Source organism: Heterodontus francisci, chromosome 15 (genome assembly GCF_036365525.1).
Source record: "Heterodontus francisci isolate sHetFra1 chromosome 15, sHetFra1.hap1, whole genome shotgun sequence".
Taxonomy (NCBI): Eukaryota; Metazoa; Chordata; class Chondrichthyes; order Heterodontiformes; family Heterodontidae; genus Heterodontus; species Heterodontus francisci.
In genome coordinates, this window is record NC_090385.1 from 28,675,732 (window position 1) to 28,691,527 (window position 15,796).

General features: G+C 40.3%; 1 protein-coding gene across 6 annotated transcripts in view; it reads right to left on the bottom strand.

Annotated features, from left to right (window-relative positions):
* LOC137377560 (neuronal migration protein doublecortin-like) overlaps window positions 1–15,796 on the bottom strand; it is a 362,944-nt gene that overhangs the window by 23,954 nt on the left and 323,194 nt on the right. For 4 of the 6 annotated variants that reach the window (XM_068047310.1, XM_068047314.1, XM_068047313.1 and 1 more), the window contains 2 exons: window positions 10,585–10,687; window positions 1,336–1,374 (listed from right to left, as the gene is read on the bottom strand). In XM_068047310.1, coding sequence (XP_067903411.1) covers window positions 1,336–1,374; window positions 10,585–10,687 — 142 coding nt within the window. Of the gene's footprint in view, window positions 1–1,335; window positions 1,375–4,990; window positions 5,196–10,584; window positions 10,688–15,796 lie in introns of those variants that run through there. The other 2 variants (XM_068047316.1, XM_068047315.1) reach the window with 2 other exon arrangements.

The following is a 15,796-nucleotide window of genomic DNA, read 5'->3' on the forward strand; positions in this document are numbered from 1 at the left end:
TTCTCTATTAAAGAGGCAGCCATAAACAATATATGTTGTACCAAAGATTGTGGTATAATCAGAGGTTGCTATAATGAGGGACTGCTGTATACTTCAGTGTTCCTCACAAAATAGGCTAGAGCAGAGGAATTAAATGACTGCTAGACTGAAATAAAACTGTCTGACCTTGATATGAACTAGATTTTGTAATCGGTGGAGTATTGCTGGCAAATCATCAGAAAGCAGCATTTTGAAATGTTTAGTCGCTGGTGCATGAAGTTCAGACAATCTGTTTGAGAGGTTATGCCTGGGGCTGAAAGGATTGGAAACAAGTTAAACTGCATTGAATTTCAGGGGTTTTTTTTAGATAAAATATATAAAGGTAGCCAAGAAATGTATTGAATCCAATTGTCCTCTTCAGATTCTTGACATGTTTGACATATTCTTTTAAAAGAAGGAAAGGTAGAATCTACAAGCTGGTTACTATCTGTCAGCTTTTGAATGCTCAGCTCCTGTGTTATACATTGAAGGAAAGTAAATTGACAATAGATAGTAAAATGCAATTTGTAATTGCAACAAACATTTACCAGTTTTTTGTGCTTTACTAGATATTTGTTGTCATCTCTTTCTGGTTTTGCAGCTAAAATTATTCTGTCTTATCTTCTCATTTCAAAACAAGTTCCAAATATGGCTAGGCAAGTTTCAGAATCCACAAGTCAAACCAAGAATAAGAAACTGGGCACAGAGTTACTGAGCCACTCCAAGAGGCCAAATTTGTATCTGCACTTTGTATATAATTAAACAAGAGAAGAGAAAGCAAAGCACATCATTTCAATTCAAAAAGTAATAGAAATAGAAAGGGATAGCAAAAGAAAGCAAGGGAGAATAGCAGCCAAATTTAGACAAGAGGTAACAGCAATGATTGAAGGCAGTAAGGACCACTGAAAAAAAAGAAATATCACTGATTGAATTTTAAAAAGGCGTTGACTGAACAGCAAGAGAAAGAGACACTGGCAGCCTTTGAAGAGAAACAGCAACAATTAATAAAAGAGACAGGGCAGCAACTAAATAGCACAAAAGAAAGAGAATAAACTCTCAAATTATCTAGTCAGTGTTATACAGTACACTTAGAAATGTTAAATATAATGTTGCTGCTGTATATTCACATTTCAGAACATAAAGTTGGAAAAGGTACAGAAAGTTGTTGGCTAAATCATTGTATCTAATGATTTCTGCACTCAACTTTATTTCAAGAGCTCTCTTCTCCTATAATCAGCTTTTCTTCACATGTTCATCCCACAACATTGCAAACATTTCTGCTGCTGAAAATCTGTCACCAGTGAATCCTTTACTTACCAACATCAAAACCTCCCAGCGTCCGACTTCTGTGCACCTCTTGGAGAGTACAAAAGCTTTAATCAGACAATTAACAGATCATAACACCTGGCAAACTTCTGAGCCATTTTCGCGAGTTTTTAAAAAAATCCTCATTTCCTCTCTGGGGGAATATTTCTCTCTGATAATCTCAGTTTCAATCTTACTGTTTTAACATACTATATTTAAAATATGGCTTTATGTTACATTTCCACCACTTAAAATTCTGTAATGTTTTATTTCTATCTAGTCCTTAGTTAAAATTTCAGTCCCAAATAGTTTTCTGTACAATTTTTTTTTTTACTCAAATTTTGCATCCCTGGAATTTAGTATAATTGCTAATGACACTTCTTAGAGTCCTAGGAATCAGATTTATCAAATAACAGTGTCCCTATAAAGGGAGTCTGCGCTGTACCAGTTTCCAAAGTTGTGGCTCCAGAACTAATTGAGACTTTACAGAACTCCCCATGGTTATGTACTGAGTAGCATGTAACTTTGAGGGTAGTACTGTACTTTTATTAGTTACCAATGTAATTGAAAAGTAGCACACCAGGGTGTATGGTAATTTAGAAGGTTGAGGCTCTGCTACTTATTCTGTAATTGAAATATTAAGTCTTTTAGAGCATAGCTTTGCTTATAATCAAGTCACAAAGATGGAGATGGTTTAGTTTTCCTAGATTAATTTCTGGGTTAGAAATGGCTGAGCTGGTTTCCCAAGTAGTTTAATTTTCATCAGTTAAATTAAAAAAAACATACAATTAAACATTCATTAGCATTCTATAAAGTGCTGGCCACTCTATAAATGAGTGTTCAGTAAATAATAGCCCTTAATTTGCAGCAAGTGAGGCCCCTCAGTTTCTTTGCTTCCTGCATCCTCATTTCCTTTTGGACATATTGGCATTCTCAGTTTACAAGAATATTTTGGTCTAGTGCCCAGTCCTGTACATCACTTCCAGTGTGTATTCATTTCCTCTGCTGTGTGTAGTAGACAATAAATAAAAGCAATATTTATGGTCACATATATAATCTGTAGTGGGTGCAAGTGGGATTTCAAAATTAAATCCAAGTTCTGAAGGTCAGACCATTGAGTATAGCTGCTCTATTACACAAAATGTTACAGAAAGAAAATTCTTGTAAACTTTTGTCCGGCTCAGGTTATACTTTCCATTAAAAGGGGATCTAAACCTAATTTAGTAACTTCTTACTACATACAGTCATCATGGGTCTCTTCAAACCTATTTCCTCATTCTGTAATCAGAATAATCTGTGTGTATTTTAAGTCACCAGAGATGATATACGTCTTTACCTTATCCTAAGAATTATGGATCACTGAGGTCACAACAAACTTGCACTAAAGCCAGGTTTGTTGCATAATTTTAAATGATAAAATTAATGTTGTGCGGTTGGGCTCTACACTATTTTGCATCAGAGGTTGCATCATTTCTTTGTATTCTTAGCAAGAAAACCTGCTGCAGCACTCCAATCTGCTTAAATAAGTGAGCATAGAGTCACTGTGAAGGGTGGGTAATAGAAGGAGAACTGTTCCACTTAAATTTTGTTTATCTTCAACTCTAATAACTTGTATATTTAGAGTTGCAAACAGGGTCCAAAATGTTTTTGTAGGTGTGAAAAAGGATTAGACAGAAAACACACCATCAAACTCTGGGGAAAAATTGGCTGCCTCATTGCAATTTGATCAATGAATTTCCCTGATTGGTTCGGTTTACATATAATTCTACAATTCTGGTAATTATATAGTCTAATTCAAAGCAAGAAATGTGGAGATTGTGATCACTCATTACACTGATACTGTAAATAAATTAAGCAGACAAACTAAATGTTAAGTTCCAGGTAGAATATGTAATTTAAGAAATAAAAGAAAAGGAAAGGAAAGGGCAAGGGGGTGGAAGGTTATCAGGGTAGGTGGAAATGTGGAGTAATCAGTTCAGCCATGAACTTATTGAATGGTGAAGCAGGCTCAAAGGGCCAAGTGACCTACTCCTGCTCCTAATTCGTATGTTCGTATGTAAAAAAGTATAGTCTTAATACATTTCCAAATCAACTTTGCAGCCCGGTGACACTTGCTCCAAAGTAGTAAGAAAAGGGTTAAAGATGCATCAGTTCATAGTGTCTAGAAACGTGACATGGGGAAGTAATCACTGAAATATTTTAGAATATTCATGGAGTATTTGCCTGGAAATTTCCTCAGAACTGCTCCAATTCAGCCACTGCGGCTTCCTCAGAAGTGTCAGAAGCCCTATTTTACACATGTAAAGAGGATTTCTGCAGCGCTGAGGAAATTTCTGGACTTTGCTTTTACAAAAGCTGCAAAAATCAAGCTTATTATAATTCCTGCAGAATAATGTTGCTTCTTGCTCATAGTTTAAATTCATAATATTAGTGAAGTCATAGGTTTCTAAATGTCTGAGAATGATGTGTTAGGAACATTACATGATATTTTTACTGTCAAATTTACCTCCTGTTTTGGAGAAACTCATTGAAATATAGACACCAGAACTGGGAAATGCAGCAACTGTGCTATGAGTTCTAAAGCTAACCACCACCGCCCCCCTCCCTCCCCCCCAACAAATGTTCTCTCTCCCTCTGCTGAAGGTGGCTGGAGCTGTCCAATACCTTGCCGAAGTGTGAGTCTATACAGTTAGTGCCTGTAGCCCATCTGACATTGGAGGCCATCATAGCTGAAACCTGCCCTCACTCAATATCTAATTTGTGCACTTTCTAGTGAGATCAGCTAGACAACAATCAGGTGTGAGAATCTAGGTTGATTCTCCACCACCTCCATCCCCCAAGCCACCACCATCAATCATTAAACCACGGTGCTGAGGCAACCAGCAGGGGAGGCTCTAAATCATTTCTGCCCCCCAGTCAGATGTACTTTGCAAACGAATCCTGGTTAATTCAATTTGAATTTCTGATTTTGGAGAACTCATTTGTAGAAACTATTTTTTGATTATCTAAGGAACAGATATTTCTAAATAAATATTAATGCTACTACTCACTACTTGTTAAACAACCCAGATTCTCTTCATAATCAGGCTATTATTGTCCCAATATCAAATAAAGGCTCGATTTGTTAAAAACTACAAATATGTTTTTTTACTTAAAGTTCACCCAAGGTGATGACTGCACAATAAGCTCACTGAGAATAATTGACATTTAGGGCCAGATTTTAACTGTGTAAGGGGGTGGGTTTTGAATGAGTTAAAATCTCACCCAAAGGGCATGTACATAAAGTCTGTACATCCTTCTAGCTCAGATAGATTGAAGGAAAGAGAAGAACAGCATATAAATAACAGCAAAATGAATTAAATGTAATGTAAAAGAGACTTTTAAAAGCAAATTGTGCTCACCCTTGAAAATGTCATTAAAAAACATCTCTGAGCAGCTTTCAGTAAAGAAGCATTTAAGAAACATTAGCGCTAGAAATTCCTCAGGTGATCAGAATTGCCAAGTCAGAAGCTTAAAAACACTCAACACATCATTGGCTGGAATAAAAGACCATGATTTGTGCTTTCTTATAATTAGAAACTATGGAGGTCTATAAGCCAAAGAACACACTGAAACATTTGATTGAAGAACATTTATTTAATACAAATGAAACAAAAATAACAGGCAACAGAAAAGTTGAAAACACATATTAAAGTGAGGGGACACTCCCCTAAAGATTCCCAAGTCAATGCAGCCCAAACTGGAAAAGTGATCAGTTGTAGGCTACAGAAGGTGAAGATGGACAGAAGGTTCACTTGTTCTGGCCTAGTCCATGTGGTCGCTTTCCTTAATCATGGAATTCTGCTTCTGTGGATGGCGAAATGGCTTTCTTCCTAAATGAAACAGAAGGAGGAGGATGTCAGGGAGCAGCAAGCTCTTGAGAGCTAGAGATCATAACCATTTCAAAACCAACAGGTAGGTGGCGTGGTGAACAAAGGATGTTCTTAAAACAAAACTTCTGGACAACATATGGACATGAAGAGGTTGGAAAACAATGGCACTTCAGCCAAGTTACCGCAGTGATTGATTTGTTTATCCATAGATGATCAGCTTAATCGTTTTTCCACCTAAGACGCTGGTGATAAATATTTAAGTAAAAACAAAACTAGTAATATATCATTGACACTCGAGTTGGTTTCATTAATTCTCCAGTCCAACTCGTGGAAGTCAAGGGCATGGAAAAGTCCAAGTGTAGGCAGTTTTAGTGAACACACACCCTCAATAGTGTGATCAAAGTATGAGATGTCAGTAAGTGTACAAGCTCACACAGTTTTTATTAAATGATATGGAGATAAGGACAGTCTAAAAAGCAGACAAAACTCATTGAATGAGCTAATAGTGACTAAACTTGTATCACTGTTCAATGAGACACAGTAGTGGCCAACAAAACCAAGTCAGCCGTATGTTGAAACAAGCTCTAAATAATTGAGGCAGAGTACTGAGAAAGTCCAACAGGAATTCCTTGACTGTCTCTTCAGTTCACACCTTTCATTTTGTCTTATTGAAGGGAAAATGTAATGTCCAGCTCTGCATTGTTCTGCTTGGCCTCAGTTTCAAATCGATCTGCAATGTTACTGACACTAAGCTTGAGCAACAGCTTTCAGCAGTGCCAAAAGATAAACTGACAAAATTGTCCAACTGTGCGTAACAGTTCGAGATATAGATATTCTGGTCACAGAATTAGGGCCAACATTGCATTGTGGTACATCTTTAAGTGTGGTACACCTTTCAAAGGGTGCGCTTATGTTTTCAATGTACCAAGTGATTTCTACTCGGAGGGAGTCTGTAGGGAGTAGGTGTCCAGACCAGACATGTATAAGATAGCTCCCAGTTACCTGCAGAACAGTTATAAATAAAAGAACCTCCTAGCCGATCCCTTATGCGTGGTTGGTTTTGTGTACAGTTCATACTAATACAAAGAGAAGCAAACACATCATGGTGGAGATTTTTCGATTCTGAACTCCACCGTCTCCAATGAGGTTCAAGTTCAGACTTTGGAAGATCCTCAAGGACACAGAGGAGTCTGACTTTCGACTGCATCGTTTGCTACACAGCCTGCGTAGGAAGCTCTACATTGGTGTAGGGAATGATTGTTTGCACTCTCGCTGTGAGATTGGACCCTAGTAGACCCAAGCAAAGGGCTCAGTTCTGAAAGGGAGTTGAGTCCCCAGGAGCATTTCAGGGTTAATCTGGACCCACAGAGAGAATCTGCAAGTTAGAACAGACCCTCTGCACAAAGGTATCAGGCGAGCTATACAAAAAGAAAAATTTTTCAGCTCCATTATTTACAGTTTAGTCGTTGGTCAGGCGAGCTATATAAAAACAATTTCAGTGCCATTGCTGTCCTGTTCCTCGATCGGGCAAGCTAGAGGAAGAAAAAAAAAACAATTTTCTTTTCTTGCACGAGGACCGGGAGACCGTGGAGCCTATTTGAGCCAAAATCACCCTTCGTGGCCGGGGCCCTAGGAAAGCACGCAAACCCTGAATCAGCACGCTGCTCGCAAATCATCTCCCTACTGCTCCACTAGGCTGTGGTAGCTGGCGAAACTGCAGGCAGTGATTTTTCTTCTCAAAACAGTCATGATGACACCTACAAGCATTCAGCTTACCTCTTATAATGGGTCAGCAATTCCACAGATTGTCAGTATAACCAATCAGCGTTGGCATCCCAACTCTTCTATATTGTTCAGACCATTGGACCAGCAATTGCAGGCGTGTGGGGACTTAACCCTCATTACAATGCATGGGACCAGCCATCAAGAGGACAAAACTGTTTGCCCTGTTGAGCATCTCAACTGCTTGAGATGGTGGAGGAGTACATGAAGAAAAGAGAAGCAAAACACAACGAGCTACAAAAAACAGTTCTGATTGAGCAAAACAAGGCCAAAATACTGGTGGATCAGATAGAGGAGACTAAATTGCAAATGGCAAGGAACAAAGCCTTAGAAAATGGTGAGGCTGAAAACCAGGAGATTCGTATTCAGCCTCGACAGAACAAAGTAAAATACAAAAGTGTTGCAGCAGGTCCTGAAAGAGAAGATTCATGAGGTTTCATCTCAGCTAAGGTCTCAGAAGGAGAGAACGAGAAACAGAGGTCAGATCAGAGAAGTTCCTGACCGTGCATCAATGCATGATTCCATTGCTAACATGACGAGATCCAAAACCAAGTCTCAAGCAAAGTCTACACACATTACTTCCAAGGAGAAGAGTCCATATGAAACTGTTCAGCTATCCGAAATAAGATATGCAGATACCATGTCAGGGCGTATGGTTAGACCACCACTACATTGTTGAGACTTATGAGTCTATGAGTCTTATGTCATTCATCTTGTTCAATGTATATTTGTATTTACCACTGTTGATGACTTGGATATAGTTATGGTTTATTTGTTTAAGAGGAATAATTTTTATTTTGATAAAAAGGAGATGTCGTGGTACAACTTTAAGTGTAGTATACCTTTCAAAGGGTGTGGTTATGTTTTCAATGTACCACGTGACTTCTACTCAGACAGAATCTGTAGGGAGTAGGCATCCAGACCAGACATGTAGAAGATAGCTCCCAGTTATACACAGGCAGTACAGTTATAAATGAACGTTAACTGATCCCTTATGCGTGGTTGGTTTTGTGTATGGTTCATATTAACACGAAGAGAAGCAAACATATTACATTGGAGAACTCGGAGATATTAGCCACCCTGAAGAGTCTGCAAATTATGGCCAACATTGGAAGAAGCCTGTTAGCTGAGAGGACCCCAATAATTTCTCCCTTCCTGCCTGTACTCAAATTCTTTATTCAATTTGATCTGGAACTGGAGGTCTTTCAACTGGGAACCATAATCCAAAATTCCTGTGCACAAGTTTGGATAATCTTGCAGCCAACATTACCTTCTGGTGAAGTAACTAGAGTTGACATACCCTTATAGAGTCTGAAACAGGATTCACACTCTAAAGTCTGGATATGATGATATACATCAAAGGCGGGCATCGTATGCCACCAACTCTGCACCCTCATCTTGAATTCCATCCCTCTCCCAGGCCAATATCTCAGGTTGAAGCCAACCAGTCACAACCTTGGTGATCCATTTACCTGAGCTGAGCTTTCGACCCCATATTCTCTCCATCACAAAGACTGCAAAATTCTACCTCCATAACATCATCCGTCTCTGTCTCCGCTTGAGCTATCTGCTGCCGAAACCCTTATCCATGCCTTTGTCACCTACACTAAGGGCCGCATTTTATTACGGTGACAGGGGTCCCGGTGGCTGGAATGTGGGAGGAGAACCACTTTGGCCCTCACTGCAATTGTTGCAAATCCACAGCGGCCAGCCAATTAATTGCCTGCCATCAGGGATGCTGTCCCTTTAAGGGACGAGCTCCCAACTCCAGAGCTCCTGGCCAATTGGAGGGCAGGCAGCTCTGCAGTACTGGCAGCGCCACTAGGAGTAGGGACCACTGCCAGTACTGCATGAGACCCTGCAGTGCTGAAGATGGAGGAGACCCCAGGACTCAAGTGAGTGGGGTTGGGGTCGCCGGGGCCAGTCAGGTAAGCCCCAGTGAGGGGATGTCTTGCGGGGGTTGGGGGTGGCCATGGATTGTCTTCAGAGGAGGTTCCACCCACATCCCCAGGTCTCACCTGGCGGCATCTCCACGCGGCGGCAGGCACCTCCCTTCCATAAAGTCGGAGTGGAGGCAGGAGCAGCTCACTGGAGGCATAACATTTATTGTTTTTGAGCAAGCCATCATCAGATTTAGCCTATTCTCTACTGCTTGAATGCAGATATCTTCTTTGAAGACTAAATATTTCTTGAGGTGAAGTGTTATATAAAATGTTTACAGGATGCCTCGTGTGCAGAGAGAAGGGTGCAGGATGCTGTAATGTTATTCTTAATTGGAAACTCTGCAATGTCATGGCAGAAGGTATCTTTTGCACTTTGAAGGATTATTGAAGAAATACATATAAATAATCATTAAACTTACCTGAATCATTAGAGAGGAAAAGGCCATCAACATGATGGTTAAACAGAGTCTTCAGCCAAGGCTGAAACAATTCAGAAGTTGCAGGAAGTCTTATATCATGAGATTAGTTTCCCAAACGAGGTGATGTAGATTGTTGCGGGGGGGGGGAGAAGAGAAGAAACAAAATGATACCAAACCATGTGATAGATGAAAGACCAGAATTATGAGTAACAGTCCTTAAATCACGATTAGATTACTGACTAGAACATAAAATGCCAAAATCATATGCCAAGAAAGACTGTTGAAATAATAAAATTATGGTAAAACTAAAGGACTATGCAGAACAGGCTGATGACCCAAGAAGGCAGATGGCAGCAAGGTGGAGTGGGGAGACAACAGGGCCAATTGATCATGGTCAGAACTTGAAAGAACTGGAATGAATTCTGACCTACAAAGTAATTGTAAAGATGAACATTAAACACATGGAAGTTATCAGTCACTTAAGAAGTAATACTTACTGGACCAATTTCACAGGATTCACACTCGACGCCAAAGACTCAGTGTTGAGGCAGACATCCCTTTCCAGTCTTCAGGCAAGTTGGTCTGCATTGTCTGCATCAGCAGCAAATTGACCAAATAGGCAAACATGGGCTTCAGACATTTTAAAGTGTGAAGTAAAAAGTGACTGCTGACAGAAGGCACGGCAAGGTGGAAAAGTGCAAGCACGCAGAGCTCACCAACTTTATATCAGAAGAGATGACATAAATTTTTAAGCTTCTGATTGGCTTATTCTAGTTACTTAATGAATCTTCAGTAAATGAGAGCAAAGGGGGTAAAGAATCATATTTTCATGATAGCAATCTTATATTGGAAGTTCGTCAAAGGGAATTTATTGGGGAGGTGCACTACTCTCCAACTCAGTTGTGATATTTTTAATTCATGACCATCTGAGTTTGCTTAAGAGGCTGCACCCAAATAATTTAAATACCCTGTCAAAGTGACGAAACAACTACTTTACTGCCAAATATAGCATGGTTTACTTGCAGTATGAGAAGCTTCTAACTTGTGTGCTGTATGTGTGTTTTTTTTCCACAGAGGACTGACATCCCATACCTGCTAGAATTAATTTCGCTACTGGTGGTTTTCAGTCAGGGAAATATTTTATTTTAACGGTCTGGGGCTGGTTTCAAACACAAAGTCAAAGAACTAAAACAATTGGTATTGCTTCATGCAATAGGCACAATCTTAATCCATAAAGTTACTTACCATTTTCATCCAGTGAAAAGTCATCTTGGGCATATCGGAACTTTTCTGGGCCACAAGCAATGAACACATCATCATCGCCAAAAAAGTCCTGCAGACATGACACCTGCAGAAACAAAACAACAGTTTATTAGTGTCTAAACAAAAAAGAACAAGGAAAAAGTCATTTAGCCTGAGCTTACTCCTTTCACAGACCATGTACAATATAGCCAATCATGGATTCCATCTCAGCCATTGAAACTTCTGAAAAAAAAGTTACATAAATATTCCTGAACAGCAAAGGCAAATTGAACGGAACTCAAAATATTTATCTATCCCCATGCAAACCTGACCTGTTGTCTTCCACACAAGAAGACTGGCACAAACTTGACCTGTTTCTGTACTATAACATTCTAACAGAATTGCAGAAAGCACCAGTGTTTTCAGTTCTGTGCAGTGAGAATTGTGCAGTCTGCATTTGAGTGAGTGGGAAGGGTTTCCACACAATCTCTCTTCCAGTAAGGACAATTAAGTTTTCATCCAAATGTTAACATGAACTCATTTGATATCAAAAATGATGCATAAATCAAAAAAGGTAATAATTGAGCCCTGACCACAATTTCTGACACACTGAAATCTCGTCACATTTTTCCAATTATGGATAGTTTATGTGCATTTTTAAGGCAACTTCAAGTTGTTAATTGGAAAGCCAGGAGCAGGTAATAATTACCACTGTCCCCAAACCTTGATTTATATATTCTAATTATGATACCAGTAAACCAAAGGCTCATTTTAGAAAGCAGCAACCCAGGCTGATGCCTCGTATAAGCATCTGAAAATGGATCATCATCAAGCCATCTGTCAAAGTGAAGGTAGGTAGGTAAAATTTTGAAATATTTTAAAAGGAGTCAAATGAACTCTGAACTAATGAGTAAAAACAGAACAGAAAGGAAAGGCTATTGATTCACACAAAAAAAAAACCATCATGGCCTCGATAACAAACTCCCATGATGGGTGGGGGAGGGTCAGAGGAGACAGGGTTAAAAAAAACTAAAAAAAGGGAAATGTGTCCCCATCCTGTCACTTTTATGGCAGTGGTTTTCAAGCCCTTCATTAACACATTTAAATCAGATCCCTACAGTGCCACTGGGACCCTGATTTAAATTTTACATCTCAGGGGTTGGAGAAACTCGGCGGTGAAAGGGAGGCAGGAGATAACGCCTTTTACAGCACTTCTGGTGGGCTAGGAGGAGCAGGATCATTCCCGGCCTCAATGCATTCCCCGCAATTATAAGGGCCCTTGAAACTTGACAACCAATTCTCCATTTTTCAATACTTGTAATCTTGTAATCTGGTTGTGCCAGCAACAGGGACCAAACAAATATTAATTTCCATATTATAAGCATGATTTTTATTAACCAGGCTTGAAGGAATGTTAGGAAATATATTCAAAACAAAATGAAAATGAACTAGCAGTCACACTGACTGGTTGCACAATAATTTCAGCTGAAAGCCACAGAAGTGCTCAGTATATGTAAATCAATTAGAATTTGCTCCTCAGATTACACCCTATACAAAAACCTGCATTAATTTTATGCAAATAAGAATAAAGAACGAGGCACAAAGAGGGAGCCAAATTAATGCAGTGCAGTGCTACATAAATAAAAACCTGTAACAGGGAATTAATTTGCATTTTGAAGTATTCAAATAACAGATGTGGAAATTGCAGGAGTGTGAACTGGTGATATCATTCACTACAAAAATCTCAATATGCGCAATTGGAAATTCAAAAAAGTGCATCATCACGGAATCAAAGTGGTTGTACAAGTGCTAGTGCAAGCAGGCAGTAAAGGATGTAAAGTATGGAAAGTATGGAAGAAGAAAAGATTACTCAACCCATTGAGCTTGTTTTCACAGACTCAAGCTTATCATTAACCCTAGTCCACTGTTTAATCTCAAGGGAACATTCCCTGATTCCCTGATCCCCAAGCACAAACTCTAGAGTACTTACCTATCCCACATCTCCAATATTCAATTCCAGTTTCCCACCCAGCATGGACTACATCCTCCACCCTAGACCTCAGTAATGCAGGAACATTGGCTGTGTAATTCGCTCTGTAGCGCCACCAATGCCAGCACTAGAGAAGCCCGAAACTCAAATACTTTTGGCCAGAATGCTTCCGGCCACTTCCTACGTGTCCCGCACAGCATACTCTAACTGTAAGGGCACCAGAAGCATGCAGAGTGGCCTCTAAAGTGGATTTGACACAATCTTCTGTTTTGGACCTTACAGGGGGCAGGGCTGTCCTATTGTTCCATTGGGGATTAAAACTACTGGTCTTCAATGAGCCATTGCTTGTGATCGTTGGCAAAATGTTAATGAGTATTGCTGGTGTAATTCACTTGCTATTAGCTCTGGCCAAAAGCATTTTAAAGACATTTATCATGTTCTATCACATCTCTCATCAAAAACAAAAAGTAATACCTAGTTGATTATGGAGGCACAGTATGGATTAGTCTGTTAAAATGGCTATCTTTGGGATGGCCTTCACTCTTCTGCAGTACAATTCAGAAATATGCATCAGACATTGGTTTCTGTTGGTAACAATGTAATATCTCAAAGGGCAGAGGGAATTAAAGCAACCATTAGTATATGCCCCAATTATAAACTCTTGGTTGCCAAGGCAAATTCCACCCAAAAGGGTTCTGCCAATCACAACTGAACCTCTACAGCAATTAGCAAGCTGACATTCAACTAAAATTAAAATTACTTCATACATTAAACAGACTTAATCTTTTGATGGCTGCAATAGCTGCTCTTCACCAAAATGTAATGCAATTGAAGGTTCTTAGTTTGTTCAAAGAACACGGAAAATTCAGAAACACTGTAAACATTTCTCTAATTCTATGCAATTCAGTATTAGTTCAGGGAATAATCACTTTGGATTTTTAAACCATTTATTTGGAAATCTCAAAAGCAGCTCCAACTCCTCTGTCTTTCACTCACTGCAGAAAAGCACTATGCACTGTGAACTGTATTAGCCATACACTTTGACCCGTGTTGCTATCTCTTCCGGGTGGGTCGTGATGCTTTGAATGTCCTGTTCAGTTCCAAAATGGAGTTTTGGCATCAGGACCTCTTAAAATGAAACTGCAATCAAAAAAAACTTCAGTGTCCATTTCTTATTGTTTTCCTTTGAGAGAAAGAAAAAGCCTGCATTTACATAGCATTTTTCACAACTTCAGGACATCCCCAAAGTGCTTCACAACCTGTGAAATCACCATTCCTGTTAATTTTAAAAGCTAGTTCGAACAATGAATACCAATAATATCATGGGATTGAAATTTAAAATGAAACTCCTACTTCAAAAAATAAAAAAGTGTCAGATCATACAGAATAATTGATTTTTTAATTAATTTAGGAGGCAAGGATTCCTCTGGGTCACTAGGGACCTGAATTTTAGGCTCCGCCAGGGTTGAGACAGGAGGCAGGTGGGTGCAGCCTGCGTACTGGTTCCCCAGCTCCATCCTTGCCCTGGGCCATTTTTGTGGAGGCAAATTGGGGGGTGAGCGGCAGGGCTACCAGCCCACACAGGGCAGGTAGCCAATACGGCTTGTTAAGAGCAATTAAAGGAGGCCAACTGTGATTTGCAACAGATCGGGCAGGGGTGGAGGCAGCATTCTAGGCAGGCCTAGAGGTCTACCTGCTACTGCAGGAACCACAGAGCACCTGTAGAGGGCCTCCACCCCTCCGTGGCCTGGCTGCAAAAGCCATTTTTTAATTTAAATTTTATAAAGTTGGAGAGAGGGTGTCTCCATTTTGAATGCCCTCTCCCTTACTTACCTTCCATTGCACCTTTCAAGCTGGAAGTCCTCTGATTGGCTCTCTAGCTTTGACAGCCTGCCCACCATCCTTAATTGGAAGTCAAGCCTACCCTCTAGCCATTAATTGGCCATTCCGGGGAAAATCACAATGAGTGACTGTTTCCCAAACAGTGGGAGGAATTTTATGGAGGTGATGGGGTTCTCAGCCGTCGGCTGGACAGCCAGTCAGAGATCCAGGTTGCCTCCTTTGAGGAAGGCCCACCAAATGACGAGCCAATCAGGCACTTGAGAGGCCACCAGTGGGCTTTTCCCAGGATCAGAACCCCGGGGACAGGGAATCCTGCCCACTGAGAACTGCTGGCCATTCAGAGGCTGGCAGTTCTTTTGCTCAGCAGCACCACTGGGGAGGTGGTGGCTGCTGCCGGAAGGACACCCAATGCAGGGTCCTTCAATCAGGCACTGAGTGCTTTTGAACAAGGGACCTCCCACCCTGCCTAGGAGACCACAAGAAACCCCGCAGGAGTTTGCATGTTATGTTCCCCGCGTTGCGACAGGCCTGACGACCGCCGGGCTAATACCAGCCGCAGTGGGAAGAAACTCTTAAATGGGCACTACTTCCCCCTTAAGGGTCCCAATTGGCAGTGGAGCAGGAAGGGAGTCCATGGGCCTTTCCGCCACAGACTTAATCAGGGTGAAGGCAGCAGTGTCCCCACCCACCACCATCCTGCCCGATTAAATGCCCTCCCCACCTCCAAACTCGCTACAGGGGAGAGCATAAAATACTACCCAGTGTGGGCTTCTGACTCACATTTCAGCCTCGGGTTAGAAGACCGCAGGGAAAATCCTGCCCTATATGTCTATAATATTAGAAAAGTGTATTTGTAGTAAAATTATAAACATGCTGAGCACATATTTACAATTTCACTAGAAGTACCAGGCAAAGAGAATCTTCACAAGTATATCTACAATGTCTCTCCACACAGTGCCAGATGGATGTGTACCTCCAGGTTATTAAAGATGGTGTGAAAGTAGATGTGAGCATAAAGTGCTATCCTCAGCTTTATATTGACATTTAATGTTGATGAAGGTAAGGAAAAGAGAAAGACATCCACCTAAAAGATTTACAAAGCTGTTGCATTTTGATGTTTTTTGCTTGAAGTAGGTATAATATTCAGGGAAATCCCTTTCTTCGTTAAATACTGTTGTTGATTTATGCGATTTGCATAATATTTTCTCTTGAAGCTGACATCCTTGTAATTGTTTGGGATCTGGTATTTAAAAGTTGTGATTTCAAAAAATAAATTAATGATCCTTTGCAATACTTGAGTACTCATTCCTTACAAGAGTGTTGTTGGCATTGCATGTACAAATTTACTTCTTTTGAACTATTTTCATTTAATTACAAAGCGCA